This window comes from Rhododendron vialii, chromosome 13a (genome assembly GCF_030253575.1).
Source record: "Rhododendron vialii isolate Sample 1 chromosome 13a, ASM3025357v1".
Classification (NCBI taxonomy): Eukaryota; Viridiplantae; Streptophyta; class Magnoliopsida; order Ericales; family Ericaceae; genus Rhododendron; species Rhododendron vialii.
This window is the reverse complement of record NC_080569.1, coordinates 5,581,901-5,597,863: the sequence shown is the minus strand read 5'-3', so window position 1 is coordinate 5,597,863 and position 15,963 is coordinate 5,581,901. Positions and strand designations below refer to the sequence as shown.

General features: G+C 37.7%; 2 protein-coding genes and 1 long non-coding RNA gene across 3 annotated transcripts; 1 reads left to right on the top strand and 2 right to left on the bottom strand.

The window, feature by feature from the left end:
• Nucleotides 1–7,688: 7,688 nt before the first annotated feature.
• LOC131312710 (cell wall / vacuolar inhibitor of fructosidase 1-like) lies at nucleotides 7,689–8,353 on the bottom strand. The gene has a single exon (XM_058340650.1). It carries the CDS (start codon nucleotides 8,272–8,274, stop codon nucleotides 7,771–7,773), a length of 504 nt encoding a protein of 167 aa, XP_058196633.1. The 5' UTR covers nucleotides 8,275–8,353; the 3' UTR covers nucleotides 7,689–7,770.
• A 2,305-nt stretch (nucleotides 8,354–10,658) lies between these two features.
• Nucleotides 10,659–11,309, top strand: LOC131312709 (uncharacterized). The gene is made up of 2 exons (XR_009195950.1): nucleotides 10,659–10,758; nucleotides 11,197–11,309. It is a non-coding gene; the product is annotated as an uncharacterized LOC131312709 (long non-coding RNA).
• On the bottom strand, nucleotides 11,208–15,661 carry LOC131312708 (peptidyl-prolyl cis-trans isomerase FKBP15-2-like). Its single transcript, XM_058340649.1, has 6 exons — nucleotides 15,337–15,661; nucleotides 15,109–15,158; nucleotides 14,814–14,876; nucleotides 13,740–13,830; nucleotides 12,503–12,607; nucleotides 11,208–11,515 (listed from the first exon to the last, which is right to left on the bottom strand). Exons 1-6 carry the CDS (start codon nucleotides 15,410–15,412, stop codon nucleotides 11,427–11,429), a joined length of 474 nt encoding a protein of 157 aa, XP_058196632.1. The 5' UTR covers nucleotides 15,413–15,661; the 3' UTR covers nucleotides 11,208–11,426.
• Nucleotides 15,662–15,963: the final 302 nt, after the last annotated feature.

Sequence of the window (15,963 nt, the reverse complement as noted above, 5' to 3'; positions counted from 1 at the left end):
ACCCCATTATCTTTCCACAATTGGTGGGATATCACAATTCAAAAATCCTAATTGAATCACAGTTCCTATTTTCCCCTTCTCTCTCTCTCTTTTTTTATAGGCTATATTTTCCCGTTCATTCCTATTTCCCATAAAAATAGGATTGAACTCTCTTTCCCATTCAGTACCTATATATTTCCCGTTCATTCATATTTCCCATAAAACTCTTTTCCTCGTAAAATCCTTTCTCTGGAACCGAAATTGCAGCACACTGCCTCGCTCTCTTCCCTTCGAACAGCATCTTCGCCGGCCATATCCTTCCACCGCACACTCTCTCCTCTCTCCATCAATAGAGAACCAGAAACATGGGAGGAGATGGGACACCGGCGACGGGACGATGTCGGTGGCAGAACATTGTTTAGATCGAAAGGAATAGTTTGAAAAGTTTGTACCGACAGCCATGGTCGCGGCCGCGGCCGCCGTTGGTTTTTGCTTTTGCAACTGATGCGAGGGTGGCTGTTGGATCGTGGTTGAAGTTTAGAGATTTTTCATCTAGCGTTTTTAGGATCAAAAGGTAGAGGGGATGGGTGTGGGATATTGTGTTCGTCCTCTTAATCGTCACCGCAGTTTTAGTTATTATGTTTTTCGATTTTTGTCATGTTTGTGAATTGATGATATTTTGTTCATCTATCTTGATTGAAACCTACATTTCTCAAAACTTGTCATGTTTTCTGATTTTTATCGTGTTTTTAATTTGATCATGTTTTTTTATGTGTGTGGGATTTTGTGTTCGTCCTCTTAATCGTCGCCGCCGCTATTACCGGAATATCAGTTTTAGGTATTATGTTTTTCGATTTTTGTCATGTTTGTGAATTGACGATATTTTTTTCATCTATCTCGATTGAAACCTACACTTCTAAAAACTTGTCATGTTTTTTGATTTTTGTCATGTTTTTTATTTGATCATGTTTTGTTCATCTACCTCGATCGAAACCTGCACTTCTCGCAACCTGCCATGTTTTTTAATTGATCTTATTTTGTTCATCTACCTCGATCAGGTTTTGCCATATTTTGTGAATTGATCATGTTTTGCTATGTTTTTCGGCTTACACATTCTTTTTTGTAAGAGTCGTGTTTTCTTTTTAGATTTTTGGGTAATGAAAATATGAGATAGAAGATTAGGAGAGAGAAAAAATTCAAAAAATTAGGTGAGAGAAATGTTTGAAAGAGGAGAGAGAATTGAGATAATTAGAAAAGATTAAGAGAGAGAGAGAGAGAGAGAGAGAGAGAGAGAGAGAGAGAGAGAGAGAGAGAGAGAGAGAGAGAGAGAGAGAGAGAGAGAGAGAGAGAGAGAGAGAGAGAGATTTGAAAAATTAGAAGAAAGAAAGAGTAGTTTAGGATTTAATTGAATTTGAGTATAAAAAGATAAGTATTTAAACACATTAGGATGAACATCTAAATAAGTAGGGTAAAAATGATGGCTAATTAAACTCCCCTATTAAATAGTGTAAAAAGTACACAGAAATATGTGTTTTCATTGTCTTCTAGTGTACTTATCGTCAGCTCAGTGGGACCGTTAAAGGAATGTAGACAACTCCGAGTGGCGTTTTTCGTTTCTTTTGCTTGCTTTTTGGGATAGTATAATACGGGATGAGCACAATTATTGATATAAAAAACTGACAGACGAATTTAGTGGATGTTTTTTTAACAAAGAACCACAAAGGCATTCGCCCATCCAATCGATAACAGAGGTGTATTCTTTTCATGCATTTTTCACCAAATGGCAGGGAGACAAACACATTATGAAGTCGTTTTTTTGGGCAGGGGAAGAGTGAGTTTATCACAAGTTGTTGGCGGAGATGATGGGCTTCCATGCCTAGCTTGTGAAAAGAAAATGTAGTGTCGTGCATTGTCTAGCGCGTCGACGTGCACATGTCATGTCATGCCTTGTTTAGCTCATTGACAAGCACACGCTGGTGACATCATACCTTGCCTAGCCCGATGATAAGCTCATGCCTTATTTAACTCGGTAACAAGCACATGTCGTGTCATGCCTTGTCATTTGTTGTTCAATGTCTTATTTCCATCATCTGATTATTGATAATCCATCAAGTTTATTTTTTGCACGACTGGTTATACTTAGTTTAATTCCAAGAAGAAATAGTAATACACAATCTGTTAGTATACAATACGTAGAAAAGCTTAATTTTAGAAGTTGCATTGCTAATTACTGGGGCGTGGGGGAGGTGCGGTGATTTTTCGTACTCATCGATAAAGTTTATTACTTCGCACGCCTCTCCTTCTCCCAGGAGGGCCTTTTCTTGATCATGTTCCTGCACAAATCAAACGAATAATTTAGTGTGGTGTTCATAGCATCGCCACAGCCACGTGGTGTGCTCTGGATCACTACAGAACCACACATTTATATGAGGGTATATACACTTAATCGTAGATTCTACAATAATGTGGTGTTCGAGTAATCCAGAACACCATGCACGTTGCGGTGCTCTCGAACTATTAAATAATTAGACTAACCAATATCAAAAGGGTGACAAATTAAGCGATCCACCATGCTATGTTAACCTATAACCGATAGAGTGATAAAGACTGAAGAAAACATTTTTCGACAATCAAAAGAAGGAAAAGAATAAAACATTAGAATTTTCTTCTTCCCAAAACTAATAACAGACCAACGAAATGTGCGTAAATTTCCTTCCAACCATCTATATTTCATCACATTAGAATTTGGTTGGTGGCGTAGCTAAACCATTTTTTTTTTGGTCTCAAACTGATTTTGAAACGAGTTTTTAAAGAGTGACACAAACACTAACTCAAGTAGCTTGGTGTGTTTATCGCCCACGTTCATCCAAGTGTTGTTGTTTGCTATCCCTAGCAAATTACTATAATTTTATTTGGGACCTAGAACCTTTTCCGGAAAATTAAGAAGAAAAGGCCAAAAATCACATGATTTTTTTTTTTTTTTGATCCAGCCAAGAATCACATGATCAAATTATAAAATGAACGAGAAAAGGAGATTTATGGAAATACAGGTAGAAATCAAAATTAAAGTTCTTTACCAAATAATTGAGTTGCCTACTAGCTAACCAATCCATCAAAAATTTCCAAAAATTATGTAACATGAAATTATGAAAAAGTGGCATTTGATAAAAGCAGATAATTTCCTATTAATGAAATACCACTTGAGTGCATGGAATCAATGGTGCATAATCAACGTTAGCACCACCCATGCTATGTTTGGGTTGAAATTTTTTTGAAAGTATCACGAATGGAAAGAAAATATCGTGCACTATTTTTTTTTCTTCATAAATTAAAGGTATATTTTTCTCATGTTTCTTTTTTCTCACGCAAATTCCTCCGAGAATTCGTAATTTTTTTTGTTTTGCTCAGTAGAATTCGTAATTTTTATTTTTCTCATGTCCAAACATAAGGTTACTAAAATTTGGAACTGAAGTCTGATGTACACACAGTGACAAGATTATTAGTGTAGACACACGAAACAATGAAGATTCCATGTGAATGGTTTGTAAGGGCATCCACACTGCTTGGGTAAAATGGCCAACAAGGCTCCGTTTGTTTCGCTGTAAAATGTTTTTTTAGAAAAAAAAAATTTTAACTTTTATTTTTCGGTGTTTTGTTGACACATGAAAAGTATTTTCCAAAACAATAACAAATTGTAGGTTCTGAAATATTTTAATAAAGTAGGCTCTCTCTCTCCTCCTCCTCCTGTCTCGTTTTGTATGTAATATGATTTGGGAGAAGAATGGAATGGAATACGCGGTTTTGGAAAATGTCGGACCATCGGGAGTGAAATGTAAAAATGACTTACTACCAAAATTAGAGGAAAACATTTTCACCCCGTTGGTGCAAAATGTTTTACCTTCAACATACTTTTCTCCCTTCTTTTTCTAGCTAAACAATGGAAAATGGGTAAAATATTTTACCCCAAACTATTTTACGTCCAAAACAAATGGAGCCTAATTCTTGCCATTGCCAGAAAATGACACAATATATAGTTGGGTGCTGCATCCACGAACTCAACTTCCTCTCAAATTTGACAATTGAACACAAAAACCACAACAGTTGAACATCCCCATTATTCAATTGAGCTGATTTTCTAGGCTTTACCCATACTTTTACTCAAAATTGAGTAAAAGCTTTATTATAAATGGAATGGTTGTAAATTTGAAAGAAAAAAATAGCCTTGTAAAATTTGAGTAAAAATGTTGAATCTCCCTAGATTTGAATAAAAATTTAAGCAAAACTTAATTTAGTATAGGTTTAAATATTCAAGGAGTGGAATGGATTTGAGGGAGATTTTACTCAACTTTCGGTTTGAGTAAAAAAAAGAAAAGATAAGGGCCAGACATACCGCTTTGGACTTGAGCTTCTTCCACCACCGGCCTTTCGTCTTTTGATTATATATTGTTGTTGTTTGTTTCCCTTGTAAACTGTTTTCATATATTAATGCATTTCTATCGTGTTCCAAAAAAAAAAAAAAATAGTTATCATACTATGATGAGGAAATTTGGATAGAATGGAACCTCAACTTGGCTTTCCCCACGATATATAGATAATGTGCTATCTTCTGCTGCTCGATCACTTTCTTGCTATTAATTGATCGAAAACTGCATGAACTGAAATTAATTTAATTAGATGGAAAACAATCTTATCGTCCATCTTATCAGTACTTTTGTTATTTTCTTCTTTTATTTCTGGTTGGTTTCTAGCCAATTTTGTTTTCGTTTTAGGGTAGCGTATAGCATATGATCAGTATCCAAGTCAATGGTAGTACCAACCTCGTTGGGATGATTCGTTCCGATTATGGTGTCATTTTGTCCATCGTCCTGTTAATCTTTCTACTTGATCTATACTTCAAAGCATGGGTCATACTAGTTAACTAGTAAATTCAACTCTTCCCAGAGGCAGAATACTGTAGATTCTACTCTTCCGGAGGCGGAATACTGTAGGCACCGGAAATTCGCTAATTAAACTTACAAGAGGTTCTATCAGCTCAATTTAAAATCCACACAAACTGTTGCTACACTGCCTTTGGGCCAACTGTTAAATGCAACTTTGAGTTTGAAAGATCTCTCTCTCTCTCTCTCTCTCTCTCTCTCTCTCGTATGGGATGTACAAATCTAATTGGAATGTGAACAGGTACTTGCCATGGATAGATTGTTACGTACCCATCTTTGATCATTTATACCGATCGAGCAAATGGGTGACTATTGCAAATGACGCATTAATAACTACGTTCTAAATACTTAGTAAAAGTCTAGCTAGATCTGAATTGACCTAGATTGTGATGGAAAACCAACTCTTTAACATTATTATGCAAAATGTTGGATTGACAAGATCAGGGTACATAGGCCGATGATTTTGCCACTCTCTTTTTATTAACGCCACTCCATTACAAGTGACATTAATAAAAGAGAGAGTGGTAAAATCATTTCCCGGGTATATATTCTACTTACCCAACCGGGAATTGTGTAAGGCACTAGCTAATAAAACAAGCTGGGCTTGATGACAGGCATATATACACACACACACACCTGCAGAGGTCTCTTACATATCTTTGAGGGCCATATATATATATATACACACACACACACCTGCAGAGGTCTCTTACATATCTTTGAGGGCCATATATATATATATATATATATATATATCATTCAAGCTAGTATATATGCAAATATGGACATTAGGATAGATGAGGTGAGTAAACCATGCGACCATCCCTTTTGCAGAAAACTACTTATTACAACTGTAATTTATAGATTCACCATTAAATTAATGACCAACATTTTGGAATAATTGTCCATAAAACTTCGTGTACGACTTTAATTTGTTACATTTAAGTATATTTGCTATTCAGAAGTAGTAGCAAACTAACTAACTAAAATAAAAGTGAAGAAGCCCCAACGTATTCTCAATCCAAAGAACTGATAAACCAAGGAAATTAAACCTGCAGTACACGATCCCGAATGCACACGATCCTTAATGCAATCGATTCCTGTTACTTTTGCTTATAATAGGAGTTGTTCATACTTGTGCGGGAGAGATCGTGAACAAGCAGATAATTAAAGATATGGAGAAAGATATTACTATTGGCGGAAAAGAAATTAACAACCTGCTAAACGCATGTTCTATTTGAGTGAGTGAGTAATCATCTGAATCGAATCTCATAAATATGCGTGTCCGGAGTGTGTTGGTGCGTTGTGTAGAAGCTCTTTTTGGCGCTTTGTCCTCATGGTCAGCACTCTCTTCTCTTTCTGTAACCATCAACAATAACCACCAGGCACCAGTTTATAAGCACCACAATCAAACATATTGGGCTAAGTACCAAATTATGAGTCTAGAAAGAAATTTCCAAAATCATTCCAAAAAGATTAGAGATAAGAAATTGCCCAATGAAGACTGATTTTTGTCTCAGCAAGTAAAACTATGAAAGGACCTCAGAGCTATAAAAAATTAAAAACAAAAAAACAAAAAAGCCATCCGATCATCTTTGCGGGACCCGAGACGGGCGCAAAAGCGATCTGTGCGCAGCTGCTGTACACCACCTGCTGTACCTGTAGCTTTACTGTTAATTTTGCGGTCTTGTTAGTCCCTTCACATGGACTTCTTTCATGCACCAGGTTCATCTGGTTACAGGCATGCATCCTGGACTAAGACCAAAGCCTATAAGATCAAAACATAACAAAGCGATACAAACAAGCTACTAGAAAAGTTCTACATCAGCAATACAAGACAATCTATCACCCCATGGCATCAGCTCTTTCTCATGACAACATGCAAAATATCCAATCTATCGAAAAACCTTATTCCTCTAGGAATTCTCCACCTTATTCCATGAACACAGACAGTCCCTCGTAGAATTACCAATACAAATCCCTAGCTGGTCTCTGTTCAGGTTCTTTTTTTGGTTGATCCTTTGTTTCCTGTCCTTCCACAGGCAGTAAACCAATGACACCTTCATCACCTTATGGTGGTGGAAGCCATCCCCCTTTGACATTTTGATCATACCAGTCTATAATTCCAGGAAAAGTGATAGGCACACCTTAGGCATCACTCCTTGCTAAAATGGGAGTCCATACAGATGTAGAGAACACACAAAGAAGAGATGATGAGGATGGTCCTCTATATTCGTATTGCATAGGACACCAACCAAATTCACATTCATTCATCCCCAAGTGGTCAATATGTCTCTAGGATGTAGGTTATGTCGTACTGCCAACCAAATAATAAAAGCCCACGTCGGGACATTCTTACCAAACCATATCAGTTTGTGCCATTTCAGCACTTACCTAAATCTCTAAAACAACTCCATGCCGAATTTACATATATAAAACCACTGCATCCACCCCTCTATTCATAGCCTTTGTTTCGTTCTTTCATTTTCCCGACCTCCCCCCACCCCCCCCCCCCCCCCCCCCTCCTTTAGGCATGCATATGCCTGATCCCATTTCACTTTTGGACAGTTCAGGACTTATGTTCATCTCAGCTTCTTTGACCAACTTTCAAGGCATCACAAAGATGGAGCTCCAATCCAAGTTTCTTTTGTATACATATGCTTCATAGAAACGGCTAATGAATCATCCATGACTGTCTCACATAATCGTAAAAGGCTATCACATATTTAAGATTCTTTGAATTAAATGTGCAAAAATAAGAGGAAAGACAGGTAATAGAAAATGAATAACTTATTCACTCATATATTCATCCCATATATGGAAGGACGGAGGAAATTGGTTAACAAACAAGCAATCAACCAAGAGTATTTATAATTTCAAGAGCAACTAGAGTTAGTTGTTTGATAAGATCATTCTCAGCTGTGATGGGTGATTCATCGAACTGGTCCTCACAAGTATCAGCTACATCAAAAACTCCATTTGTTGCACTTCCAGCTTGAGGATTATTTTTGCCCACACACTGTATGGCTTCGGGGATATCATAAAGAGCATCTCCATATAGCGAGGCGCAAATGGTGAGAGATTGTTTTAGACCATGATCCTTCGTCTTTTTGAGTAAATCATTTACTTGGTTGAGAATAGCATTCACTCTGGCAAGCATAACTTTTAAAACGATGCGGACAAGGCCCTCGACATCTGCAGTTTTGCTATCCGGGTTCGACCTTAGAGTTGAGATACAGAGATTGGGATACTTAGTTTTATTGCAGGTATCGGCTATTAAATCACCACATGAACAGTAGTTTAGAGTGAAGAGGACCCAAAAAAAGAGAAGTAGCATTCCTCTCATGCCGAGATACATCTTTTATTTCCTTCACAAGTGAGCGTTGCGAAAGGATTTAAGCAAGAAATTGAAATCAGACAATAAAGATATCGCAACAAGAGACGAGCATAACCTCGAATAGCTTCCGTTATATAAACAAGTAGATGGTATTTTACAAAGGACCATTTTACAATCACTTAGATCACCATAACCGTACCAGATTGCCATGGTATTTTAGATTACCATCACTTAGATGATGATGATGATGGAATCGGGGGATGGTGCTCTGCAGTGGTATGCACAACACCGTGCTGCGCATTTCTGCGCTGTCGGATCGTGCATCCGACGGCTCGGATCATATCTCGGCAATGAATGACTCTCGATCACTGGTTGCCGAGATGAGATCCGAGCCGTCGGATGTACGATCCGATGGCTTGAAGGTGCGCAGCAGGGTGCTGTCCACCTTACTGCACAACACCAACTTGAATGCAACTTTTTTTCCCACATTTGACTATTTTCTGTTTAGATTTTGGAATGAAATATCTAAAGATAAAATCTTGGTTTTCAAAGATCAAATAAGTAAATTAGTTACGAGAAAACGAATTTCATTTGACTAGGTACTTTTCTAGACTCACCATAAAACATAGGATCGTAAGAATCTCCACATTTCTAGAAATAAAATCGATAGATGACTATTAGCATGTAATCTGATTGGCATTGACACGGCTACAGTGGAGGCCGGAGTTCGAGCCCCACGAGGGACAGATTTGCGATTCAAGGCTTTAGACAACCTCTCAACAATTTGTTGACTACTAGTATAAACACTTTGCTAACCCCCGCAACTAGTACTCCTATGCACGCTGGTCCACACAACTGATCTATTTAGTCTCAATAGATTTGCGATTCAAGGCTTTAGACAACCTCTCAACAATTTGTTGACTACTAGTATAAACACTTTGCTAACCCCCGCAACTAGTACTCCTATGCACGCTGGTCCACACAACTGATCTATTTAGTCTCAATAGTCAATGCGTATGTCTTATAATTCCAATAATTCATGTACAACCAACATACTTCAAAAAATAACATATGGGAGTGTATTTTTTTTTCCGGTAATTAAGAGTGGTCCCTGGCCTTGCTTGCGCACATCATAGGACTAATCTCTCCAACCTCCACCATCCTTTGCTAACCCAAAGGGTTTTTATGCATGGGGTGGCCCCAAGTACTTGCAATATAATCAGATTATCATCACTTAGATGACCATATCAGATTGATCTAATTTTTCACAAGCCCACTTGATTTTTCTTTTGAAATTATTGAATGGCTCAAATCATCTATGCGAGGCTCGGAGTGTGCTCTACGTGCCATCGGTACGTACTGTCGGTGTATTTGGTCGGTATGGATAGTAGAGTTGTTTAATTGGCTCCCACTATTGAATCATGGGATTGATTCCTATAAATTAATCCAAATGCGCTAAAACTACCATCACCAAAACAGTTATAGCAGATTCCAAAACCTAACTCGAAGAAGTCTAACTCCCTTCTAACTCTACCAATATGCAAGGAAAATTTGACCTTAATTCTTCGTATATTATGTATTTAAGCTTGGAGATATTGACGGTTCGTATCTTAATTCGAGCAACGGACGGCTTGGATCTAATTCTGCCGAGATGAATGACCGGATCAACTGTTCGGCACCATTACTAAGCATGGGGTGCTTGGCAGCATCTCCCATCCCGAAGAAGTCTAACTCCCTTCTAACTCTACCAATATGCAGGATTCTGTGTAGACTTCTTCATCTATTTTAGAAAAAGTTAAGCGGAACGGGGCCACGTCTTAGTACATGTTTTCTTTTTTCCGTTGTTCGATTGATTTTACCATTTATTTTTTTGTCATAAAAATATGTAAAGGGCCCAAACCTAGCTTAAAGTTCGGTCTAAGGCCCCAAAAATATTAGGGACGGCTAAAACGAAAACACTTTTGAGTAAAGGAATTTAGACAACTCCGAGTGGCGTTTTTCCTTTCTTTTGTTTGCTTTTTTGGGTAGTATTATATGGGATGAGCACGACTATTGATATAAAAAATAAATAATAAAACTGTAACTCTCTTCCATCACGTGAAAAACTCTCTTTTAACCATTGGAAAATATGAAACTGGACACCATTAAAGAATTTCTTAATCCAGTACGTCAATGCTTGAATGATGGATGTATTACATCCTCTCTTTTTTTTATTATTACTCCCAAAAATGAAGTGTATAAAAGCCTTGTACTCATGTGCAAGGTATATCGCTTCTAGGCATTACAATTTTGGCACTAACAAAAACAGTTTTGGCATTATCATTTTTTTTTTTTAACCGAAGAAACTTCATAAAAGATTACGAGGCCTCCAATTAGCTGCACAAACACACAAAAACCGGGGGCGGCGGGGTTGGGGTGGAAGGCACCCAACCAACTGCATGGGTTAGCTCCTTTTAAGCATGGCATGAGGAAGCCACCAAGTGGGCAGCTTTGTTACATGATAATGTTTTCTTAGTTTATTGGTCCTTTTTCTTATGGAAGTTAGTCTCTTGTTAAAAAATAAAAATACTAATAAAGATGTTATCTAGTTTAAGCCCTTAACTGCAAGTGGAGTGAAGTATAGTTGGCCTCTTTTACATACTCTCATGCAAACGGGCAGAGTTCGATTCCCGTAACCCTCATTCCCCTCTCCCAAGTCTCTTAAGATAGTGTAGATTATGATTAACAAATGGCCAAAAAAAAAACCCTTAAACTAAATAAGAAACACGGGCATCCAATCCATTAATGTTTGGAGTATAACAAAATTTAATGAACGTAACGTAGGTAGATCACTTCGTAGGAGCGAAATAAATGAACTTTTAGTTTGGCACAGTAATTCCTATCATTTGATAGGGAAGCCGAGCAGTTATTCAAGCGAAACGGCGATTCCAGGGCGAAGCTAAGATCCAGAGAAAGAACCGGTGAACTCGAAGTTCATTGCAAACGCGTTAATGCTAAAAATATAAGAAAATATCCTCACTCATGTTACAATTACTAGGCATGGACTTCTAATATCTTAAGTCACAAAGTGAAATTGAATATCTATCTGGTTTACAAAAGTGACAAGGCATCAATCCTTCAAGTCGCCCAGAATCCAGCTACTAGGAAACCTCCTGGAGAACAGCTTGCTTTTTCTATAGCTCACTGTCACCTGTTTCCTCACCTCCAGATGGTTTCCCATTCACAGCAACAAGCTCGGTATCGAAAATAAGGGTTGCACCACCTGTGAATAGTCACAGATATATTACTATACATACCATCCGCGGATATAGCAAGTCGATCAAATCTGAATGGATGGTAAAGCAATATAAAACATAGATAAAACTAGTCACAGAGAAAAAAAAGTGTTGCTTAAATCTACTCATGCTAGAGCAGAAAACCATAATAGAAACTCATTGACCAGGTGACATATGGCTGTGGAAGCTTCTACTCATGCTAGAGCAGAAAACCGTAATAGAAACTCATTGACCAGGTGACCTATGGCTGTGACTGGTTTTCCACAAAGCTGCAAGCTTTCAACTTATACATACATACATGATTACACAGTACACACACACACAAACAGAGAGAGAGAGAGAGAGAGAGAGAGAGAGAGAGAGAGAGAGAGAGAGAGAGAGAGAGAGAGATGTACAACCACTAACCAGCAATATTAAGCATTCGTTTCTTGTAAAATCAAGAGACTGCAATTTATTGAAAACTGAAGAGTGCATGCTAATGAGCCCTACTAGTATCACTTTACCAAAAGTACTAAGCAAAAGGATAACTAACTTGCCGAGCAAAAAAAAAAAAGGATAACTAACTTGTAAAATATTTTAGTCAACAAGTACCGACTTGGGACTGGACTTTCCTGAACTTTTGTCATGAAAGCTACTTATTCAAGCTAATTTCTTACCCAGAAAATAGAGCACTTATGGCAGAATAAAATAACATAGGAAACCAAAAGTTAGACTGGATTCTAGGCGTTCAGGCCTCAGGGACAACCACTGTGAGAAAGATAACTGTCAAAGAAACCTTAGGTTTCTGTGGGAAAGATGGCCCCCTACAACACTCTCTTTAGTCTTAAGTCTGTGCCATGACAGTATATCTGTATAACACTTACGGACTTCGTAATATACTTAGTGATCTGAATTCCTTTCATGCCTCTGACTTACAAATTATGCTTGCTCCAACAAGAGGTTTGCAAGAAAAAAATAAACTCATCAGATATTACCTGGGATGGTGGGTGGTGATCCCTGCTCCCCATAACCAAGTTTTGCAGGTATTTTCAACTTCCTTTTCTCTCCTACGCACATTCCCAATAGTCCTTGGTCCCACCCTGGAAGGAAGGAGTTATTTAGACAAAAGATACTTTCACAATGACAATGGAAGTTCACTAAGTGGAAATATGAATGCAGATATCCTTCAAAGTTCAAACCTGTTTTAAAACATCAAGCACATTCATGCACTATTACAAGAAACATTACCATATGAAACCAATAATTTTTAAGTAAAAGACATGTGGATGATCGAAACAAAGTGCAGCAATGCCTATTGTATGTTTACTTTTCTGCATCTACCTTTTCAGTTTGTTTTCTTTTAAAGCTTTGTCGTGAATTACTTTGAAATCACTTCACGTAACTTCAGGGTGGTGGGGTTGATGTTCCGGTATGGTCATACAAAACTCAAAGACAAGTGCAGTACTTAATGTCTATTGGTCATGCTATTGAGAAAAAGCTACAATCCAAAATCAAATTAGAGTTCATTTTGCATCTCATCATCAAAAACTATGAACAAAAGAACTATAACGATAACGAATCCTAATCCAGAAATGCCCAAGATGACTGAATGCTGGCATATCTTGTCCACGTCACAACACCTGCTTGTGGCATGAACCAACATGTGGCCACCATGTTGTTTTCTCTTTGACACATTGTAGCCTAAAAAAAGATTGTAGCTGTTTACGGAAAATGCAAGGAATAGTTTTTTCCTTTGATATTAACTGTCAAGTGCTTAGCACAAAAAAAAACTGTCAAGCGTGTCTGAACTCTGAAGTCTTCTTTCAAGTGTGAGATGTAAGGCAGCAAAATAATGTTCGAGTCCATCTCCAATTCTCCATTGTCTTGCTGAATTAAACTTGTTCCGAAAATCCTACTGCCGGTACCCCATTTTCCGAACTTGTACAAAAAGTAGAATTTATCTTCAATTCTATTTTCACGATTCTTAAACCCAAATGCGATGCTTCTTGGTTTTTATGTACTTGAAATTAGTTTATCCATCATTCCCACTCACAAGAAGGTATGATGAACATACTAATCCATACCATAAATCCACCTTTTTTATGGTAAAGAATTTGGCTGCAAAAGTAATTTACCCTAATCTAATCTTACTTCACTTTCATTTTGTTTTGTGTTTAAAGGAAGTTGCTGAGCATTTGCACACATAGTAATTGACCATTAGATTCCACAGACCTTTAATCACTTGACCACTGCCTAGTTCAAACTCAATTGGGTCACCCCTCTCAAAGCTGGAATCAAATACAGTTCCATCAATGAGTTTACCCTGCCAAGATAAGCCATATAAAAAAGGAGTAAGAATCAGTGAGAAGAAAAACTGGAATCTAGCTTTACAGTGCTGGATGGATAGTAAACATGAAACTGAAGAGTTGGTGACACCATATGATATATTAGAGAAGAAAAATTGAACGCATGTATAAAACTTACAAGTTACAACAAGAGGAAAAACATCGAGGGGGCAGATAACTATAATAGAGATTGAGAGGACTTAACAAAGAAACAAAGATGCACAATTATAAAGTTAAATCACAAGATCAAGAAACATGAAGTGAATAAGGGAGCCAGTGAGTTTTTTCTTTTTCTTTTTAATAGAGATTGAGAGGACTTAACAAAGAAACAAAGATGCACAATTATAAAGTTAAATCACAACATAGTGAATAAGGGAGCCAGTGAGTTTTTTCTTTTTCTTTTTTTCTATTGCTTGGCAGATTAATTTTCCTTTATGTTTGACCACGATGCACTTACATTCATCTACTAGCATATTTGTTCTCAGACTTCAAAGTAGAAGGCCTATCCTGAAAGCCGAAAGGCAATACTTTACAGAAAAGGAGTGTAATTTCTTCTAACTGATAAATGTCTCAACTGTGCCTACAAAATCTACTAATCAAAATGCACAGCAGCATCAAAATTTAATATCTGATGCTCAAATCATAGGCAATACATCCTGATACGATCATCATTTGATCACAATAGAAGGTAACAAGCCATGTCTTGTCGATTGAAACAAGTCATTCTAAGGCAGGAGATCCACCAACAAACTAAACCCCATTACTGTAGCTGCGTTTCAAACCCCCCTCCATAAGCGTGTAACTACTTATGCCTGCTAGGTTCAAATTTGCGGATCCAATCCAATATCCCAATATGGTTATTAGCTTCATATATAAAACAAACTTAATGTGTGAAACAAATGCTATTGTCAGAGTGTAAGATGATTATCCAACAATAGAGCAGAACATAGCCATCTCTCACCCGATAGTGCACTTTGATTGTATCACCTTTGTGCGCCTGAATGTTACAAGACTCGGGCTTGAACTGCAAGAACATCAGGAAGATCCAGAAGTCAAGTAAGCAAAATCATAAACAAAGATAACGTCTCCCATATATTTAGCTCACATAACCCACACACACACACACACACACACACACACACTCCACTGATTCCAGCTTAAATGAAATCCTCACAACAATGAAGAAATTTTCTAAATCTGCATCTAAATGTTTTTTCGCAGCTAGTACGGGCACTCATAACATTCAAAGCAATTACCTTTACGCCGATCTGCAACTCAGTTACATCCCGCGTCTTCTTCGCAGAAACTGAAAGACAAAAGGAGTATTTTTTCGTTATTTCATCGGATAGTAAGGTCAGTATTGAAATCGGCATTATTATTTTCTTTCCCTCATAATAGCTATCTCTTTCTGAAATTGATCATTTGTAGAGAATGCTCACCCCAGATCATACAATTGGAAAAACATAGGAGGGTAAATTAATCACCTAGTAGTGAGGAAAGAGCCAACAGAAGCAATATGGAAGCGACCTTTGATGAAGAGCTGAATCTCACCTTCGCCATTCTCTCTCTCTCTCTCTCTCTCTCTCTCTCTCTCTCTGAGAAATTGTAATCAGAAGATGGCGACGAGAGCGGCGAGATTTCACAGGCCCTCAAGCTATCAAATGAAATTCACAATTTGTGGCCGGAACTTAACAAGTCATGGCGGCTTCGTTTTGTCTACCAGACTAGAATTGTGGCCGTAAGGTACAATTTGGGCGTAAAAAACGGAGACAAGAGGATAATGCCGACCATCTCCCGGTAGACCAACGTCGACTAGCTGATCTAATCGTTCATCTCGGCATAAATAGCTCGGATTAAATTTGAACACATACAAATTTAAATCGTCAATTGCTCGGTTTAAATCTGAACTGTCAATTACATAAATGAACGGCCATATCGGTAGCCTTTCCTTTTAAAAAAGGGGACATTTTTTGGTAAAAAATTTGGTTTTAAGGAGTAGAAATTATTCAATGCCCTAGGAACGAATCTGGCTACACATTAGTGTGGGGATTACACACTCGGAGGTGGGAGAAGTGTTTTGGTGCAAATTGGATACCAGTGGCGGTATTCAG

Excerpts from the sequence above, each read along its gene's own strand:
- LOC131312710 (XM_058340650.1), bottom strand. The coding sequence starts at position 8,274 with ATGTATCTCGGCATGAGAGGAATGCTACTTCTCTTTTTTTGGGTCCTC.
- LOC131312708 (XM_058340649.1), bottom strand. The coding sequence starts at position 15,412 with ATGGCGAAGGTGAGATTCAGCTCTTCATCAAAGGTCGCTTCCATATTG. Across the intron at positions 14,877-15,108 it reads AGTTGCAGATCGGCGTAAAG|TTCAAGCCCGAGTCTTGTAA; the intron begins GTAATTGCTTTG and ends ATGTTCTTGCAG. Across the intron at positions 12,608-13,739 it reads CAGTGGTCAAGTGATTAAAG|GGTGGGACCAAGGACTATTG; the intron begins GTCTGTGGAATC and ends CCTTCCTTCCAG.